This window comes from Penicillium paradoxum (genome assembly GCF_028828445.1).
Source record: "Penicillium paradoxum strain IBT 22861 chromosome Unknown utg000002l_segment0_segment0, whole genome shotgun sequence".
In the NCBI taxonomy this organism is placed as follows: Eukaryota; Fungi; Ascomycota; class Eurotiomycetes; order Eurotiales; family Aspergillaceae; genus Penicillium; species Penicillium paradoxum.
In genome coordinates, this window is record NW_026643180.1 from 1,940,603 (window position 1) to 1,960,717 (window position 20,115).

At 49.1% G+C, this 20,115-nt stretch overlaps 6 protein-coding genes across 6 annotated transcripts; 2 read left to right on the top strand and 4 right to left on the bottom strand.

Moving 5' to 3' along the window:
- Window positions 1–1,348: 1,348 nt before the first annotated feature.
- N7457_000720 (histidine phosphatase family protein) lies at window positions 1,349–2,542 on the bottom strand (the record flags this gene model as incomplete). The annotated part of the gene is made up of 3 exons (XM_057171788.1): window positions 1,349–2,071; window positions 2,125–2,343; window positions 2,411–2,542. The coding sequence occupies 3 exons, from the start codon at window positions 2,540–2,542 to the stop codon at window positions 1,349–1,351; spliced, it is 1,074 nt and encodes a 357-aa protein (XP_057035691.1).
- Window positions 2,543–3,432: 890 nt separating this feature from the next.
- N7457_000721 (homeobox domain-containing protein) lies at window positions 3,433–5,649 on the bottom strand (the record flags this gene model as incomplete). Its single annotated transcript, XM_057171789.1, has 2 exons — window positions 3,433–5,259; window positions 5,320–5,649. 2 exons carry the CDS (start codon window positions 5,647–5,649, stop codon window positions 3,433–3,435), a joined length of 2,157 nt encoding a protein of 718 aa, XP_057035692.1.
- Window positions 5,650–11,766: 6,117 nt separating this feature from the next.
- On the bottom strand, window positions 11,767–12,710 carry N7457_000722 (HAD family hydrolase; the record flags this gene model as incomplete). The annotated part of the gene is made up of 4 exons (XM_057171790.1): window positions 11,767–12,248; window positions 12,344–12,453; window positions 12,520–12,541; window positions 12,611–12,710. The coding sequence occupies 4 exons, from the start codon at window positions 12,708–12,710 to the stop codon at window positions 11,767–11,769; spliced, it is 714 nt and encodes a 237-aa protein (XP_057035693.1).
- A 398-nt stretch (window positions 12,711–13,108) lies between these two features.
- Window positions 13,109–14,845, top strand: N7457_000723 (GNL3/Grn1 family GTP-binding protein; the record flags this gene model as incomplete). Its single annotated transcript, XM_057171791.1, has 3 exons — window positions 13,109–13,130; window positions 13,194–13,288; window positions 13,343–14,845. The coding sequence occupies 3 exons, from the start codon at window positions 13,109–13,111 to the stop codon at window positions 14,843–14,845; spliced, it is 1,620 nt and encodes a 539-aa protein (XP_057035694.1).
- A 507-nt stretch (window positions 14,846–15,352) lies between these two features.
- Window positions 15,353–16,414, top strand: cbfA (uncharacterized protein; the record flags this gene model as incomplete). Its single annotated transcript, XM_057171792.1, has 3 exons — window positions 15,353–15,505; window positions 15,623–15,756; window positions 15,883–16,414. 3 exons carry the CDS (start codon window positions 15,353–15,355, stop codon window positions 16,412–16,414), a joined length of 819 nt encoding a protein of 272 aa, XP_057035695.1.
- Window positions 16,415–17,243: 829 nt separating this feature from the next.
- N7457_000725 (putative SIR2 family histone deacetylase (Hst4)) lies at window positions 17,244–19,044 on the bottom strand (the record flags this gene model as incomplete). Its single annotated transcript, XM_057171793.1, has 2 exons — window positions 17,244–18,655; window positions 18,711–19,044. The coding sequence occupies 2 exons, from the start codon at window positions 19,042–19,044 to the stop codon at window positions 17,244–17,246; spliced, it is 1,746 nt and encodes a 581-aa protein (XP_057035696.1).
- Between the last annotated feature and the right edge of the window lie 1,071 nt (window positions 19,045–20,115).

Sequence of the window (20,115 nt, forward strand, 5' to 3'; positions counted from 1 at the left end):
TTGATGGGCTTTGGTGCGTTCTTCGTGTTTGTAAGCTTTCTTTGGTGATCACAGCTTCAATTTTTGTTGCTGATATGTTTCAATTTAGACACCCACCCTCTTTTACAAGCACGGAGAGCAGCTCCGTACAAAAGGACCAGCGCGTAGACTGAATTAACTTGATGGATTCCAACCGATGTATTTGCCTTTGTTTGGGAGACAAGAAGGATAATATCATTGAATATTTACTTGGAGACTGCGTCCAGGAACAAATGCAAGTTCCTGATGGACCAATTAACTAGAATGGATTGAATAATCAAGTTAGATCCGAGACTCGCAATGTCATCCTATGCAACCTGAAGTCTAGGGCCTGTTCCCAATTAGAAGAATACAGAGGTCCTATAAAGGGTCAAAGTACAAGCGCAAGATCGAAAGAAACGACTGATCAGCAAGTGACCCAAAGATGTCACCTGAGAATATGGGTGTATATTTGATCCTCCCATTAAACCAATCAACTCACGTTGAATGAGACTACATCGCGTGCTCAACACGATAAAAACACCAAGCTTAATTCCTAATAGCTGTTCTGTCGCTGCAAAGCTGCTGCGGTCATCATGCAATTGATATTGTACAAAAAAGCTACGATGTGTGCCGTCCTCTAAAAAGAACTCTTTTTTGACGTGGAAACACTGCCTGAAGGCCAAAGAAGCTCAACTATGCACCTTTAGTCGACGAGTACGAACTGAAAGTTTGAGGACCAACAGAGAAATGGACAAATAACCGAGTTTAGAGACAGGGAGTGGAGCACATATAAAACATCTCTACTGGATATAAACATATTCACATTATCAAGTCTATCAGATGAACCGACTCGGCCAAACATGCCGTCACATAGGAGACAGTAACATAACACACATGAGACTTTTCCGTCAGTCACGCTACTGGAGAGGTGGCCTGATACCTCTTGGCGAAGAGTGGTAAAAGATCATGTTGTCAGATATCTAGGGCCGTGAGAGATTTTTAACACTAGTTGGGTTTGCCTTTATTGTACAAGGAGTATACCACGGAATTTCCACCGACCATGTGAATCGCATTCCGATATTAAGCATGAATATGGATATCTGCCACCTGCAACCAATATTGCAAGTATGGGTATAGGGTTGGTGCATCTAAGTACCTCGCGAGCTCCGGCATGGCCTGACTTCCTAGGATTAGTTACATACTTTATATATATATATGTTTATTCTTTTGCGGGACGAAAATTGTAATATTACTGACTACTCTTAAACTCACAAGGTCAGGAAATTTGATCTGAGTGTCCTCGAGACTATTCACCAATTTAACCAACTCAAGCTCTAAATGAGCTAGCTCAATAGCCGGTCACCAAAGCTGTTGTAACAGGTACTACACCAAAAGGACACACGCAAGCTGAGACCGATGTAACTGGCGGCATTGTACAATGTGGACTGACCGTCCAAGACACAGATGTAGCTGGCACCTTGTCCTGGAGTTTCTCTGCCTTAACCAACACCGGAATAACAGCCCCAGTACTCAGTGTGAAGGTCCGATGCCCAAGAACCCTCAGGATGGATTTGATTTCCCCCGAATGGGAGGTAACAGATACAAAAGCTTCCTTCTTACCGGATGAAGTAAAGAAAACCTGTCCCAACGCCTTTGCACTCCTGGCATCCTGCGCCTCACTGGATTCGGCCGTCACACCGTTCCAAAGTTCATCTTCTTCGCTGAACCCATCTTCGATAGGCCAGTCCGGAAACAGGGAGTGGATGTAGCTGCGGTTGCGGCGGTGGTCGCAGGTGTGGATACCGATTGCCTCGCGGAAAAGTTCCTTGATGGTCGGCCTAAAAGGCGCGCTGTCCTTTGGCAGGGCTAGGCCCGTGAATGTTAGGTTGGCAGTTTGTAGCGTGCGTGTCAGTGGGCTAACATAGTAGCGATCTGGTGTATGGATTCGTTGGTCGATTATCTGCTTTTGCCAGAACTTGTTTGCTTCCAGGGCTTGGGCGGCGCCGGTGGTGGTGAGAGTAGCATCCATCCAGGTTGCTGTGCTATTGCCATTCAATTCGGCCCAGTAGCACTGGTTTGGGGATTAGATTGAGACGGTTGCCGGGCAGTAGAAGGTAGGCTCACATTCCAGGCAGGTGTTCCATAGTACGTCTCGGCACTATTGTGCCACCCCTCCCCATGTCGGCCAAGGAATAGAACTTTGTACTCGACGTTTTTGGGGGCATCTTCATTCAACTTGGTCACTTGATGATAGAAACGCTCCCATTGTGTGTGGGATTCATGTCTCTTGAGCTTATGGTCCGCGGGATATGTGTGGCTGATCAGGCCAAAGTTCTCCGCTGTCTGAATATGTTAATGGGCTGTATTTACGATACTTTGAATTGAAGTATGGCATCCGCAATTCACTCACGTAGTCGAATTTGGAAGCATCGGTCGACTCCTCATCCTGCAGAAAATAGCCCGTGACGGTAGAGTAATTGATTGTTGAAGCCTGAACAACGGTCAGGCCCACAAGAATCGAGCCAAAGATGGAGAATTTCATTGTGAAAACGAAACGCGGAGATACGCGATTTCAATTCTCAAATCTTAATAATGATTGTCTAGAGATCGACAATGATCCCTTTATATCCCGCACCCCGGAAGGCATATGGAAAGACCTCACACGTGGCAATCAAGGTTACAGTAGTGCGCTTTTCTTTTGCCGTGACGACACCACTTTCCACTGCAATACCCAGGCTAAAAGGGTCTGTATCTAGCCAGGTATGTAACGTTGAAACTAAACCCACCAATTAGACGCTCGAGGTATGTTGATCGTTATTTTATTCTCGGAAATTGAGGGAAAATGTAGAATTTGCCCCTTTTTCATTGAGAGATATGAGACCTCGCGAGGTTAAGTATAGATACGTACGATGTATATATAGTGTGGTTAATGCAAAGGCGAAAAAATAACAAAATGCTGCCAAAGTGATATGCAAACCCAAATCCAAATCCCATTCACAAATCCCGATTCCACAGGATCAAAAGATGTCAAAAGATAAACGACGAAAAAGGTAATCCAAGAAGGTAAAGGGTCTCGAGTTCCTGTGGAGCTCGGCAGAAATTAAAAGGTCGTATCAGACACCAAATGACAACAATCCCAGGCCAATAAACAACATGCAAGGAATGCTCCGAATATGTAAAACCCCGGTGAGTACACCCCAAATAAAGAGACACGAAAGAGAAAATAGTATATAGCAGACATAAAGTGACAGTGGTTCTCCGCGCACGGAGGAATGGACAAGCCACCCCTTTCCCCAGAGGTGGGAAAGAGGAGGGAAACAAAAGGCGAAGCTGAATTTTCTGAGTAGTGAACTCATCCCAGACCGAAAATACCCAAAGTTGTCGCGCATTTCTCATACAACCATAGCGAGGGAAAGATCAATGGATCTTCCTTCAGGAAGGGTAGTTACTTGGCGTCGTATTGTTTGTGAACGTATAGGCCTTCGGCTTCTGCATCGATGATAAGTGATGACCACCATAACGGCTATCGTTCTCTGAGTATTCGGGGATCATGAAACCAGCCCGCTTTCTCTCCGCGAGTTCGACAGAGCCTGGCATATCGGTATCTTCAATAGAGTAGATCAAAGTTGGTGAGCCCGAGACCGGATCCATACCGAAGGCTTGTCCGGCGTGGTCGGTGGTCGCATCATAACCCATGGGTGAGACGGTGCTCGAATGCGGCACCTGGAGACCAACCGGGTACTCTGGTGAGGAGATGGAAGCGGTGTCGGCCCAGCTGCGGGCTGTCATGGGCATTGAGTCACATGCGACATATTCAGGGAAAGAGGAGACCTGAGCTGGTGCCGACATGGGCGGGGCCACATTCTGGTAAGGGAAGGGGGAGTAGATATCCAGCGGCGTGGTAGGAGGCGATGCGATATTGACCTGCATGGGTTGGGAAGTGGGGAAGAAGTGCGCTGCAGAATGCGCAGACAAGCAGTAATTGCTGTCCGTAGGGGAGGCAGGCATAAAGTGTCCGAGATCTTGCGGGGTCAAGGGAGTCGGAGGGGCAAGGGTACTGGTAGATACCGAGGGCCGCAGCATCTTCTCAGCCTTCTTGATAGACCCTGTTTCCGCGAATGTGAAGTTAAGAGGAGACCGCTGAGCAGCCGATGCTTTTCTCACACCTGCATAGCGAGAGTTGAGGCTTTGAGTCGATTTCGATTGTCTCATTGAGCTACCTGCACCGGGATTGGGCATGCGAGCGGTAGGCGAAAGTGAGGACATTGAGGTCGAGTTAGCTAAAGGACGAGACCCCGAGGTGCCAATGGCCGCTGGCCGCGGGCGCTTGCGGCGTGCGGCAAGATCAAGCTCCTTGCCAGATTCCTTCCAGGAATTCCCTTCCACTCGATCGAGAGACTGAGACAGCCCAGATTGACCCGGTGTACAGATCCCGATGCCCTCCAGAGATGTTGTTAGCGCATCAGACGACTCGCGGCGAGAAAGTGAGATATCGGGCGCCTGCATGGACATCGGATATTGCATATTGCTGTAAACAACATTATCCTGCTGTACCTCTCTGTCTTCGGACCACTCTTCCCTGTGAGGGGGCAGGTGGCTGGGATATATGTCCATGTTTTGTTGCATAGAGTGGGAGCTCGGCATCTCAGCCATTGGCTGGTGGCAAGCAGGATATGGGATTTGCTCAGCAGTGCTATATCCGACATTCTCATCTTGCTCGCTAGAACCCCACGGAGCTGGTTCTTCTTTGACATCAGACCAACCCGGAAAGGAAGAGTTGATGTTGGCGAGGTTTCCGTGTTCATTGGCTGGAATAGCCGTCTTTGGTGGTGGCATTGAGCTAGGGGACAGTACCTCTTCGTCGTCCTCTTCTGGAACAGCCTCGTTCTTGTTACGGGGGTTGATCCGGCGACCGAATCGATCTCGAGCGGCGCAAGCAGCATTGAGTGCCCTTTGGAGAGATGCAAAAGTTGCTTCTCGCGCCGACTCGCTCTTTGTTTTATGGTGTTTGGAACGGCTGGAAGTAGAATCTGTCTTGACATGGCCGCTGGATGCGGAGGTAGGTGTTTGCTTGGGGGTAGCGGACTTGTCCGATTCCTCCTTGACGATCGACCCTTTCCGAGATCCAGATATTTGATCCAAGGTCTCTGATTTTCGGCGAGCAGCTTCTTCGGCTTCAGCCTTGGCCTTGGTCATCTTTTCAAATTCCTCCTGGCGTTTCTGCTGCTTGGCCTTCGCACGGCGGTTCTGAAACCAATTCTGGACAATTTGTTAGCTACCTGAGCAAACAACAGGACCATAATATCTTTTCGTACGTACCGCAACGCGAGGAAGGCTCAGGTTTGTCTGAGCGGCCAATTGACGCTTAACATTGCTGCTTGGTTTTGGATGAGCTTGGAATTGAGCCTCCAGGGTCTCAACTTGTTCTTTGGTCAACCGTGGTCGCGAGAGGTTTTCTGTGTACTCATCGTAGTCCATAATCGGTTGGTGATAGTAATCAATCATTTCCATTGGCGGGTGAGGGTACATATAGCCGTCAATGGGGTGCATCATCGGAGGTGGGACCATGGCCGGGTCATATGCCATGTGCTGGTCCATCGGGATTCCCTGGTGACCCTGGTAATTCCATGAGGGGTGAATATAACTCATGGTGGCCTGAAGAGTAAAGCAGGCAGGTATAGGAGGGAGGAAGGCGAGGAAGGACTGAGATGGGGTGGGGAGGGGGAGGGGAGACGAGATCGGAGTTGCTGCAGAGAAAATGGCAGCTAGGAGGGATGAGGTCTATATCATGAGGTAAATTCGGGATGATTAACCTATGGCGACGAAGACAGGGACTTTGATTGTAGATGTAAAGAGTGACAGTAGCGGGCAGTCGGTGGTTCAAGAAAAAGAAATGTGCAAGTGGTAGCGTGTGGTGATGGTTGGTGTTAAGGAGAGACTCGGGAGTTAGGAACCCAAAAGATTGTGCATGGAAAAAGAAACCAAAGAAAAAGCAAAGAATAAGCCCAAGGAACGTAAAGGAAAGACTGTGTGGGAAAAGGAAAGGATGAAGAGAGAGGAAGATGGAGTTTGGAGGCGCTGGGGGGAAGATCGGGGGTGACGGGTGGTAAAGCGCGGTACAGTGGTCCCGAACAGTATGGTATGATTGGGTGATGGGTGAGTATGGTCCGGTAACGGCTGGTAATCGGATGAAACAGCTTTGAACTTTGGGAAGGTCTGTGCCTGTACGAAGTACTGGGTACATAAGACTTATGTACTACGAGTACGGGATATCTGGGTCGCCGGTACCTATACTCCGATCGAGTACTATACCTAATTCTGTAGAAATACAATATATCCAGCCTTGGAAGATTTGCGTTTAACAAAAGCAATTCAGATCTGAGATCGTCTGCTCCCTACCCGTACAACTCCCCATTTAGAACACCAAAGCTGGCATATCCACACAAATTTGAAGGCTGCACAACCCCCCACCGTATCCTATCCTTTTTTAGTCCGTGGAGTCGCGCTACCGCCCGCTCGGTAGGGGGTGGCGGCCTGACTCTTGCATCAGCGTCACATTTTGATTTGATTTTAATAATCTTGATTTTATTCTTATCCTTGATTCATGGTCCTGGATTTTTTTTGGATTTTCAGGTTTATTCTTTCGAGATAGAGTTGGCCCAGAACATAATTCCGATCCCGCCTAGACTCTCCTCGTGAACCCATTCGAATACGGGCGTGTGACTTGAGAGAGGCAGAGGGGGAAAAAAAAGCTAAGGTTTCGGGGAGCCCCATCCAAGAGATTTGGATCTCTCATAAATCCTTATAAAAAACTGTCGGCGCCTCGAGGTATCTCCCTATGTTGTACTCCGTACTCCGTATGTTCATCTATGGCATTCCACATGTCTTATGTTGTATATAGATGGTCCAATATACTCTCAATGTCTATATGCATTGTAGGAAGTCGGAAAGCTCGTAGCTATAAATCATGTCCATGGATGCTCAAGTGGTATGCTATATAAGGTAGGTAGTACTCGTATGGAGTACTCCGTACTTTGTAGTACATACGGAGTACCTACCTACATACATAAAGCACTGGAGTAAACAAAGGTGATCCAAGGTTCAGAGTGTGGAGAGCCGAGTTTGACTCGGGTACCATGGATGCTTCCCGCGGTAATTTAACCCTGGACCATACCTGCCTATGTAGGTAGGTACCTACCTAACGTGTATAATACCACATTACAACCTTGGAACACTGTCGCAAGGCCTGAAGAGCGCTATCTGGTATTCCGCGGATTACACAAAAAAAACAAAAACCACAAACGCAAAAAATCCAGTTCCTGCATTAGCGTCATGTCTGATCCCAGGAGGTGGCCCATCATCCATCGCTGCAAAGAAAATCATGTCCACTCCTCCGTAGACTCCGCAGAAGCAATTTCCAGGATTAATTTGGAAAGAAACATCAGTGGATCTCCCGATTACATACGTAGTACCTAATTTTGCTTTGATATTGTGTAACGTACTCCGTAGTTTGTACTCTCGATACGGAGTATATCTTCCAACGACCTACCCAGGTATATTCAAGTCATGATATGGTACTGTTCTACACAGTACGAAGTAGATATCTGCTTTGGTATGGTGATCGGGCTTGCATGAGAAATCTGCTTTAGGTAACAGTCACAATTCCTTCCCAAACAATCATCCCGGTCAAGTATTCCCAAGTGTTCCCTCGTTATTCCGTTCTCCGTATAAAACGACTGGGGACCGATGCTCTGGGTCAGATAATCGGGCGCGGTGCCCGATCCAATACCACGGCTGTACTCCGTATGATTCGGAAATAAACACCATGATTGCTGCAAATACCTATAACAGACTATTGACTCCTGAAGCAATTGGATGTCAACTATCTGTTACCGTGTCTGACCAGGGCTCTCATTTCCGCTAGCACAAATCGATCCTAGTGTAGGCGCATGGCAGCAGTCAGCCAAGACGAACTAAACATCAATAGTCGACAGATCCCCCGTCGATCACTCAAGGATCTGCCGAGCCCTTTTCTCTTTCTTCTCATGTGGCGCTCCCTCTGGGCAAAATGTGGACGGAGACCCCTGTTATTCGGGGTTCTCCAGGCTCCAACCATATTCCAAGTGTGACACCATTTCGCCATTTCCCAGGGATCTGGTTGGGCCCAGTTTGATGAGCGCTAATTCCCTGGAAATAAGAGGCTCCATGCAAGCAAGTCACGAGGGTTGCAGTCCCAATCTAGTCCGCCCCCTTAACATGCGCATGCACATGCACACATTGATGATCACTTCCCGGGGATCCGGAGACCGCTGTCCTTGGCATTCTATTCTGCTCTTGTTTCCTTCTCTTTTCTTTGTTTCGACTTTGTTTCATCCCATGCTTTGACTGGAACGTTCCGGCAGTGAACGTTACAGACCTTTTGCACTGGCTTTTGAATACCCCAATTGATTAACGACAACATTTACGATTCTATTGGGCGACATAGCCTGGATTATGGAGTCGGGGGGTTTCCGAAACGCCTATTTTCCAGCCATAAGAGGATCGCGTCCTCCGTATGTTGTACGGCGTACGGAGTACTCCGTAGTGAGCTCAGACTCATATTTCGTTTATAATATTCCTCGGCGACACATGCATAGGATTATCCCAAGAGAGCAAGGAAAACGACGAGCCGGTCCAGCGGAACATCTGCTGTAGTTGTGATGTTCTCCATACGTTGTACTCCTGGGTACGGAGTACTCCGTACGGAGTACTTGGTAAGCCACAGCAATACCCCTCATCCCCAATTGATGATCTGCGCCATTTAGTGCTCTATTTGACAACAGAGTCCGACTGAAATAGCCGACACCCAGTGATTCAAGGTTGGTCATGTTCGATGAGCCAGTCATATAGAACGGGAGACATACAGTGGGGTGATTGCCCACAGGGATATGATTCTATTTCTCCACGGAGAAAAGATCCCCAACAAAGACCTCTGGTGAGACTGGTAACGCACTCAGTAGATCCTATGAGGGTACGGAGTACGGAGCCTTCCGTACACAACGTGGCTCTTAGCTTCTCTTCCCAAACTTTGTATCACGGTGTCCCATTTTTCGACAAAGCGAGATAGGGAATTGAGCTTGATAGTGACAAACTGATTCAAGCATCAGGTGCAATAGGGCGCGTATCGGTTTCCGCACATCACATCCGATCAGACTTCTGACTGTTTCAGGGCTTCCCCCCTTTCGGCAATTGTGCTAGCTTTCACCCTGGCACATCATGCCCCACCCCCACTAACATTATGGTGTCATCATCGAAGGTGGCTACGTTATACTCCGTACAGCGTGAACAGTATGCGAAAAAGGAGACTCAAGATTTGAGCAGCATAGTTATGGACCAGCTTGATATTCCTCCAGTCTGGCCGAGAATGCCCGATCTCTGATATTCTATACCCCTTCGAATGTTGTACATCTACAACGCACAACTTAGACCTTCCGTACGGCACCTTCGTACTTCGATTCCTTGGCCGTTACAGTAACGTTGCACAGATCTTAAGATCCAGATTTGCCATGACCCCTGGGTCGATCCGTAACTCACTTTTCGCACGGACCCCTGTGCTCCGTCCGACTATTGATTGGATCTGATGTGAACCGGTACGCTGGAAATCCCTATCTCAAATATTGGAATTTGCAAAACACACAGTCCTATGGAATGAGGGAAATTCCCCGGGGACTTTGAAACTGGATAGGTGTGTGATGGCTGATTGATTACCCCTCAGTCCTCAAAACTGAGGGGGTTGACAGACTTACCAACTGGAGACCCTCCGCGCGTCATTGACCCATTTCGCTTCGTGTGCATAGCTTCACAAGTGGCTTTCTGGACTCATCATTTTGTATTTTTCTGCATATTCGGGGTATTTCGGTGCCCGCGGAGTACTCCGTACGGAGTACGATATACGGAGTAAAAGCCAGGTGGATATCCTCTCGGGTTGTAGATACAAGAATGTGACAGATCCTCAAGGCTACCCCCTTGTGGCACCAAAATCCAGTGGCGGTGCAGAACTATATCGAGCGTCATGCATATAGCTACTCTGTACAGGTTTATTGGTCACATTCGTATGACCCTCCAACTCGCAGATCATGTGCGAAACTAGCCACAGACGAACGGTCTGTAAGATAATTGGACCCGTTCTTCTCCTTTGTTCGTGGTGTATCCCGATACTGTGGCCCAGATCGGAACTAAAGAATTAAAACCAAAACCAAAACCAAAGACAAAAGCCAGCTGATGTGATGAGATTGCATTTACCCCTCATCTTTCATCACATATTGACGTACGGAGTACTCCGTCCTCCGTATAACGCAATGCGTTCATGGACGAATAACTTCCTCCAGATTGGAGCAAAGGATCTCTTCCGTATTGCTTCTCATGGTCCAGCTGGATGTGATAGTCAGGAGCCTGCACTCGAGTAGCACATCTTTTTAGCCCGTGTGCAGGATGCAGCCTAGCCCCCTTGCATGTTGCTCTCACCGGCAATATGGTCTCCATCAACACCATTGGAGAGAGACTTTGCTCTTGCCCCGAGCTTCCCGAGTGAGATAGGATGTGTCCGATCTCAAAACTCACTGGGACGCCAATGAGACCCGCAAAGTGCAGTTGATTCTGCGTCGCTGTGAGGAAAACGATGCCCTCACAAGTGTGGCACTCCGGACGCAGCCAGCAGAACATTGTGTCTCTCAACAGGCTCAAACTTGAATCTTATTTGAGAACTGAAGTCATCTTCCTCGGGGATGTATTTCCGTGCTTACGGCTTGGTTTCAAATCCACACAGAAATCCACACAGGGCTCGACCATGCATGAACGGTAGTTGACGGCCCGCCCTATCGTGATGATTGGATCAGAAGTGAGCAGCGGGTACGGAGTACATCTGCATTCTGTAACGCACTGCCGAAGAAATCCGGCTTGGAGATGCAAGGATTGTGTAGCTGCATACTCCGTACGTACAAACGGCATCCGCCACATACACCATGGGGTCTACTCCGTACCCAGGGTCCAGTCACTTTGTCAACAGCTATACAGCTTCATCCTTGCAATGAGACTTGTCTGCTGTCACCCAACGAAGTCATGATGCGCACCCATACCGCCACCGATTCGTTCGTAAAGAGCTTGGGTGGATTCCATGCCTGCTTTGAGGTACTAACACATGGGTCTGATGTGGGCCCCAGGTACTCCGTATAGGTAGGTACTTCTCAACTTGCATCTTGCACCTTGCCTGGACGATTAGCTCCCGGGGAACTCCTTGAGAGACTGCGGAACTTTGTACTCCGTAAATATATGGAGTACGTATCTTTGTATTGTTTCAAAACATGCGGAACCTGGTGACCATTCAATTCAGCCTTGTTCACCAGGCCCAATAGGCATATTGATCAGGGGCATATACTGCGACAGCAAGGAAAGCCTGATCCAACTCCCATGTATACACGAGGTATCTTGTCAGCAACCTCAGCTGCAATTTTGATTGTGTTGGTAGATGTGAATGGTGATTATCACCGGTCTGGATGCTCCGTACCCTCTACAAGCTCGGCAAAATTTGGATTCGATGCCAACCCATACGATATCAAAGTATATGAATAAAGCCCAGGAAGTCTGAATATGTACTAATCCGCCCTCTATGTATGCGGTGCACTTTGATTCTGAAAGAGACTTTAAGACCCCTATGCTGTGCAACCCAACTCAGAAAGAACCCGTTACGCAGCTGCAGCGACTTGGCGAGACCAAGCCGGAGATACCCACCTATTGAAACGCATTCTTGATCTCAATCTGCACCCGACCATCAACAACATCCTTGACCGAAATGCTTCTCAAATCCTCCACAATCCAATCCGCGCCAGCCTCTTGGAGTTTCTCCAGTGAATGCGTTGTCGTCAGCGCAATTACCTTGAACCCAGCAGCCTTGCCAGCCTTGATACCTGACGGCGCATCTTCGAGCACAACAATAGAGGTTGACTCTTCAATGCCTAGCTGCTTCCGGCCTAGCAGATAGCAGCGCGGGTCCGGCTTGCCGAGCGGCACGTCCGCTGCTGTCACCAGGTTCTTGGGGCGTGGGAGGCCGATCACTTCCAGCCAGCCATCCACTAGAGGACGGGTTCCAGACGTCACAACACCCCATCGTGCGCCGGACTTCTCGAGGGCTGTGAGGAGGTCCCGGGCACCGGGGATTTCGATGGCGTCGGAGCCATATTGTTTAGGAATGCGACCTTCGATTTCGTTGACGTCTGTGGAGAAGGGATGTTATCAGAGGGTTTTGTTATTCTGGGGTGTTGAAAGCCGCATATTGATCTGGAAATATGGCTATGTCCAGCAAACTTACAGTCCCAGTTGGCCTTAGTCTGGTCGTATAGACCCATCACATCGATGCTGCGGCGGCCATGCGAGGTCGCGAGGATAGACTTAGGATCAACGCCTAGCTCAGCGCCAATTCTGAATGAGAACCAATCTTAGCGTATTTGCTCGCAGAATTGGAGTTGGGGTCAATTTATGACTCACTGGTGCCAGTGCTTCACAATTGCTGTTCAAGACCCGATGATTAATATTTATTCCAATGGATCATAAGTGGACTCGAATGGGCATTGCATACCATCAGTCGAGTCCACGATTGTGCCGTCAAAGTCAGAAAGAAGGCCATCGAATGTATGAACCTGCGCAGGGGCGGAGAATGATCCTGTTGCCGCGGACATGGTGGGGGACGTGAGATGCGGGGGGCGTTGATGCGCGGGATATATGTTTGGTAGATATGACGAAAAAGGGTTATCAGGAGAGCTTTCTCGACGTATCCTTGAAATATCAATGCGAAATATACAAAGATGTGAAAAAAAAGAAAGGATAGACGCTAGAGCTGGAGTGTCACCATATATATTTCTTGCTTGTGCATCTGGGCCCTCAGGTCGGGTATATACTCAATTAGGCAGTTTCCCGCAAGTTTAGTCATGAGAAAATCTCGGAGATCGGCTCAACTACTAGTCCGCTTATCGGCTGTGGGAAATCTTGGCACTCAACTTTTTCTAATCCCCATTGCAAACAGACTTTGAGAGTTTGCTGTGCACATTTTTGTGATTGACAAAGGCGTGCATTCAAAATGGTCACCAAGAGTGGTTTCGGTAAGACTACTATTCTCACCATTCGACTTTGAGGTCTTCGGGCGCAATTCTGACGGTCTACAGGCAAGACTTCCAAGCGGGTTCCCGTCCGCTTGAGGCACAAGATTGAAAAGTCTGCAGTTCAGAAGCAGAAGAAGGCAAAGAAGCTCGCAAAGAAGGTACGGCATACAGTTCTTTCTCGAAGGATTCTCATTCTGACAACTTATCTACAGAACCCCGAATGGCGGTCAAAGCTCAAGAAGGATCCTGGCATTCCCAATCTCTTCCCCAACAAGGACAAGCTTCTCCATGACATTGAAGAGCGCAAGCGCAAGAAGGTAGAAGAACAACAGCGCATTCGGGATGAGGCACGAGCCCGCAAAGCTGAAGGCTTGCCCGCCAAGCAAGGCGCCGAGGCTGTCGACATTGATGAGAACGATATGCTAGATGATGATATGGACATCGAGGGCAATGATTCGAACCCCATGGCCGCACTTCTTGCCTCAGCACGCGCTCGCGCCGTAGAATACGATGAGAACCAAAGCGATGACGACGAGATGGACGATGACGAGGATGAAGACGATGACGATGAGATGGAGGATGACGAGGAGGGAGGCGCAACGATTGACGATTCTGCCGCACCACTGGTCAATTCCAAGTCTTTCTCGAAGGAGAGCTCCCGCCGTCAATTCGACAAGGTCTTCAAGCAAGTTACCGATAGCGCTGATGTTGTGTTGTACGTGCTTGATGCCCGTGACCCCGAGGGAACCCGCTCTCGTGACATTGAGCGTGAGATCATGGCTGCCGATGGTGGCAATAAGCGATTGATTCTCATCCTGAACAAGATCGATCTGGTCCCGCCACCAGTGCTCAAGGCCTGGTTGATCCACCTGCGCCGCTCCTTCCCAACCCTTCCCCTTAAGGCCTCCAGCGGCACTGCCAACGCACACAGCTTTGACCACAAGCAGTTGACGGTCAAGGGTACTTCAGATACGCTTTTCCGTGCCCTCAAGTCATACGCTGGTTCCAAGCAGTTGAAGCGATCCATCTCGGTCGGTGTTATTGGCTACCCCAACGTTGGCAAGTCCTCTGTCATCAACGCACTTACCGCACGTTTGAACAAGGGCTCGAGCAATGCTTGCCCGACCGGTGCCGAAGCCGGCGTTACCACCAGCTTGCGCCAGGTCAAGCTGGACAACAAGCTCAAGTTGATCGACTCTCCTGGAATTGTCTTCCCCAGCGCCAGCGACAAGACTTCCAAGAAGAACAAGAAGCAAGAAGAGCAGGCGCGTCTGATTCTTCTCAATGCTGTCCCACCCAAGCAGATCGAAGATCCTATTCCCGCAGTCAATCTCTTGATGAAGCGCCTGTCCGCTTCAGAAAACCTCCTCAACAAGATGCTCGAGCTGTACGGTATCACAGCTCTCTTCCCTAGCAACGGCGACAAGACCACCGACTTCTTGGTTCAGGTTGCCCGCAAGCGCGGCCGTCTCGGAAAGCGTGGTGTTCCCAACATCGAGAGTGCTGCTATGACTGTAATCACCGATTGGAGAGATGGTCGTATTCAAGGTTGGGCCAATGCGCCTGTGCTGCCCGTTGTCTCAGCGGATGCTCCTGCAGGCAATGCTGAGCCTGGCGTTGATACCACACAGGTTGTCACCCAATGGGCTAAGGAGTTCAGCATTGAGGGCCTCTGGGGCAATGGACAGGGTGATGACGAGGAGATGGCCGAGTAAGGGCCACTCCTCTTGCTCGCGTTATGAACTCATTATCTCATTTGATTATAACTTTCTGGATACCAAAAAGTGGGCGTTATATGTTGGCATTCCATCGTTCCCTAGATTTGATCTCAATTTCAGTGGTGTAAAAGCATCAGTAAACTGTCTTTCTCCGAACAACCCTGCTAGAAGTGTATTTCTACATATCCAATCGTAAAATGGTCAAAGTCAAACAAAGGGACAAAACTGATGCCGAAATAGGCCAAAGTACATATGTAGACATCACCGCCAAGCCCCCACATCCAGAAATCGAACGCGTTGGCGCGTCCTCCTTGCAACTCTCGAACATTGTCTCATCTCCGAAACCCATGACTACAGCTCAAACCTGACAGAAGTTTCAAGGGAATCCAGAGAAATATATCAAACAATCCAATTCTATCTCACAGGGGGGCTACATATTATTAACCCCCCGATCTCTCGAACGCGCTACCACCTATCCGATCGCCACGCTTCGACTCTACCAAAATGCCACCTCGCAAATCTACATCCTCGGTGACACCCGCTGATCCAGATGAATCCATAATCCAGCACTCACCCGCAGCACCGCAGGCTGAAAAGCCCATCTTTGCGACAGAGCAGCAGTTAAAGGCTCGAGCTGAGGCGGGCACTAGTGTCGAGGTAAGCAGAGACACGAACCGAGATTCAATACTGAAGATGGCTACAGCTCCGTTCAATTCTCCCCACATGGCATGTTGAAACAGGAACCAGGCTAACGCTATCTCCCATAATCTACAGGACTACCTCCTCCCACGCTCATTGACGATCCGTCTCGCCAAGTCGGTTCTTCCGCCAAATACGACAATCCAGAAAGATGCTGTGCTGGCAATGCAGAAAGCCGCTACAGTGTTTGTTTCTTACCTGTCTTCACAGTATGTTCGCCCTTCCTATATCCCTTAGTATTTCCCTTTCCGGTACTCCAGTCCGAAGGTTTGGACAGCGTTTCCCCTCTTATATTCCATAGTATGTTATGATAAACTAACATAATTTAATCACAGTGCCAACGATGGAACTCTTAAACGCACCATCGGCCCTTCAGATGTCTTCAACGCCCTCTCCGAGCTAGAACTCGACTCTTTCCGCAGCCGGCTCGAGCAGGAACTGGAGGCATACTCGGAGATCAAAGCCGGGAGGCGCAAGCCCAAGAAGGCTGATGGAAATGGGTCGACGCAGAATACATTAGAGGAAGGGGCTACACAAGCTGACAATGGCGATGTTGAGATGCTCGATAATCCTGCGAAGAGAGTGAAACGAGATGGTGATGGAGATCGGGATACGGGCTCAGTTGGGGATGGGGATGAGACGCAGGACGAAGATGTTGAAGAGGAGGAGGATGAGGACGAGAGTGAGGAGGAAGAGGAGGAAGAAGAGAACGAACGTGGTCCACGTGAAGATGATCTTCATTACGTGGAGGATCTGGATCGTGAGCCTGGAGCAAGGAGAGGTCCTTATGATCCTGATGCTGGAGAGACGGATGAGGATGAGGATGGGCCAGGTAGCCAGTTGAGGGATGATCTTGGGCTGGGCTAAATATCAGCCAATTCCAGAGGGCCTGGAATACGGATGGGTCCCAAACGATCCTGTCCTGTTCTGGATGGTACGAGAAGAGATTGACTGGCAAAAGAAAGGAATGTCTCTGCTGTACTATACAAATAATGATGAATGGATTGCATGTCGCGCTTTCTTGGCACTTATATAGACTACGAAGTCCAAGACAATTGAGGGTGGACTTATATCAACATTCATCTAGCAGAACGTAAGGACTTGGGGATAACATACATGTATGTATACACATTAATGCCTAACGCGCCGCTGCACCGGCTTTTGCATCAACTAGACAGAAACAACACTTGTTGTGTCTAAGGAAGCCGAGGAATATTCTACCGGATGCGACAGCACAATATAAGACAATATCCAAATTCCGAATTCTTCATTTAGATAATCCACATATGAACCCGTGACACCCGTGCGGAGTATCATGAGGTTAGAAGAGAAGAAAGAAACAAGCAACGCCCACCATGCCCAAAAAAAAACGGCTCCTTGCCCGAAGAACGCCCGAGCCAACCCATGCAAGAGACGGTAGTCTATCAATGGTATCTTTGGAAAATAGGACAGCAGCAAAGATCAACCCAGGAGAAACGTAGGTGATGCAACTAGAAATACAGTCCATGAAAGGTAAATATGGAAACAACGAGGGAAATAGAAAAACCGGAAGGGAACAGGAGGGGCAGAGGAAGCATCGAAAAGAACAAAGGGAAAAGCAACACCAATGACGCCGTCTTGATAACCATGCATCGTGTCATGAACATCGGCCAAGAGAGCGATAAGGATATTAAAACCATGACCGGAACATAAACAATTAGGATGAAGCCACCACCTGAGGAATCGTCTCAAGATTGAGGCTCATATCTGTTTTCACCAGCTGTTCTGCGGCTTTTGAAGGCATGGGGCCATTATTTCTCGAAGCACCCGCTGGAACTGGTTGCATAGCTTTGCCATCGACTTTTGTGCCGATGATCCCAGCGGATTGAGAAGTTTTGGTGACGCGGACATTGTGGAATGAATTAAGTGTGGCATTTTTCTTGACCTGTACGGTAGGTTCCATGCCACGCTTTTTGGAAGCTGCCTTGGGGGCAGGCCTCTTGGCACGAGATTTGGGAGCGGCCTTAGAAACTGCCTTGGGAGCGGCCTTGGGAACGGCGGTATGGGTCTTCTCAATGGCGTCTTTGATAGAGGTACCTTGGCTTGCTGGATTCTTGATCTTGTCCTTTGTGGCTTTTGTAGCAGGCTTTTTCGCAGGCTTCTCATCATGGCTGGAAGAAGGTGACATAGGAGGAATATCAATGCGCGATCTCTTTTTCGGTGGGACAATAACGGAAACAGCGTTGAGATCGGAATCGTGGCCGTGGGTGTTGAGGGAGCTCTTGAGTAGGGGAATCGGCTCGAGCGAGGGGTCGTATGTGCACGGCGTCTTGTCGTCTGAATTCCACGGTTCCAGTCTCGTTTGGTGGGCGACTTCATCGCATGACCCCTTTACAATCAAGTCAAAGCAGTCATCGAATTCTTTGCCGCTCGGTAATTCGTTGTTGATGAACATCGTGACCCCGTCCTTGCGACTCCGAATCGTTGCGCACATGCTTTTGACCAAGCGACGGACTCCAGGGATCTTCAGACTGGTACCGGCGACAATTAGGACGCGAGGTCGGGATTTGATATCAGCATTCATCACAGATGCGATTGCCTCCTCGTCGGGGTTGTGCTCGTTATAGAGGACTATGCGCGGGCGCATCCGTCCGATTCCATGACTCCGTAGACCGCAGGCCATGCGATTTTGGTCGTTCACAGCACAATCTGTGCAAGCGGGCGGGTCGGCTTCCGTGAACATGTCCGCTTGGAAATCGGTGAGGTAGCAACATTTCTGGCATACCATCCACTCAATACTGCCGTGCAGTTGAATGGTGACCGGCCAGCTACCTTTGACGCTCAGTGGAACCTCGGTCGCCAGCGGGTTCATAGACGTCTCAATCCCATCGATATTTTGTGTGTATAGTCGTTTCAGGCGAGACTCGGTACCTAATCGGGCGAGCATTTTGTGGAAGCGGGTAGGCTCCGTTTTGGTCTTCGACAGCGACCGGACCATTTCATGGAAAGGCGCCGTCAATGCGTCATCTTGATAGACGGCAGCATCAAAGAGAAGTTTCCCAGATGCTTTGAGGTTATGCTTTTTCTGTAACGACTTGAAGAGACCATCCGTGGACCGAAAGTCCGGGACTGTATGTAGAGTTAGACTGACTCGATGTGGCAGAATCTCGAAGCAAAAACTTACTACCCGCGGCGGTTGAGATGCCAGCGCCAGCGATGACGACAATATCCTTTTGGTGTCGAAGAGTCTGAACCAGCAGATCGTACTGGTTCTTTTGCTGATCGAGACATTTCGACAGATCGATATACTGGGTGGTCCGTTCCTTTGGTAGGGGGTTGCGTCTCCTCTTTGCGGGACGGGCTTGGCGTGCAGAACCCTCAGCGGCAAGCTCAGCGTCCACCTGGGATGAAGGCGTTGGGTATCGCTGTGGTGATGGACACGGAGATAGACACGGAGATGCGGGCGCAGAGCTCAAGTCGGATTCATCGGATAGTTCATCAATGGTTAAATTTCCCATGGCTGTGTGTGGAGTGCGAATGGGCTGAGAGCTTATGTCACAGCGAAGAGAATGTCACCCGAACCCCAGGATAGTCGGGCGAAAAGAACCGGGAATATCTCCAAGTGTCGCACGAATCGTCAGTGAACCTCGAAAAAAGCGATCATGCGCGGAGAATAGGAATCAACGAAGTGGAAGATCTGGAGAAAAGGAGGATAGGGAGAAAGGAGTAGGAGAAGAGTAGGAGAAGAGTAGGAGAAGAGTAGGAGCTAGGACGTTGACGATGAGGTCAGCGTTGGGGGGGGGGGGAAAAGGGCATTTAACGAAACCCGTGCACTTCAGGGCTCTTTGGGTCGGAGGGGAAAAAAAAAAAAAAAAAAAGAACCCGCAGAAAGACTCTTTGTTTTGACCGAAGATATGGAGATTCCGGGTGAAGGAATGTGGTCCTGGGGAAATTGGGTTGAACGAATAGGAATTATGACCAGGGCGACTCGATGATGTTGTTTTGATGCGAACGTTGTGGGTTAGCACGGCTCTATACTTGGGAAGAGAGGGATATAAGGGACGGTTACGGGGTACAATGGCTCTAGATACTCTGAAATCCATTAGCCATTGACTACATGTACTTGAGAATAGTCAATTGTCCTTGGACACTCAATAGGACCGCCAAGTTTTCAATCTATTGTGCTTTCTCTATTGTGCTTTCTCTATATTTTTCTTGTTTTTTTTCCTTATTGTCTATATTTTTTTCCTTTTTTTCTCTCTCTCGTTTTCATGTTGTGACAGTCGGAGGGCCCCGTGGTGATTCGCTGTGCTGTATAGTGGGTCACATGATACCCATGTGATTGGTCGGCTGTCGTTGGCAGGACTACCTGTCACCTGACCGACGTCACGCGACGTGACTAAGCATCTGGGAAATCGGGCCACTGGTCCCTAGAGGTCCAGGCGCTGAGGGCATAGCCATTTGGATTCGGTCGATGATCCCCTCATGTTGAAAGCTGGAAGTGTTGCTTTGACTGTAACATCGCTGTTAGTGTCTGTGCCATCTACTTGAACATTGGGCGCCGATCTCGGGACCCCCTTTCCCCTTCC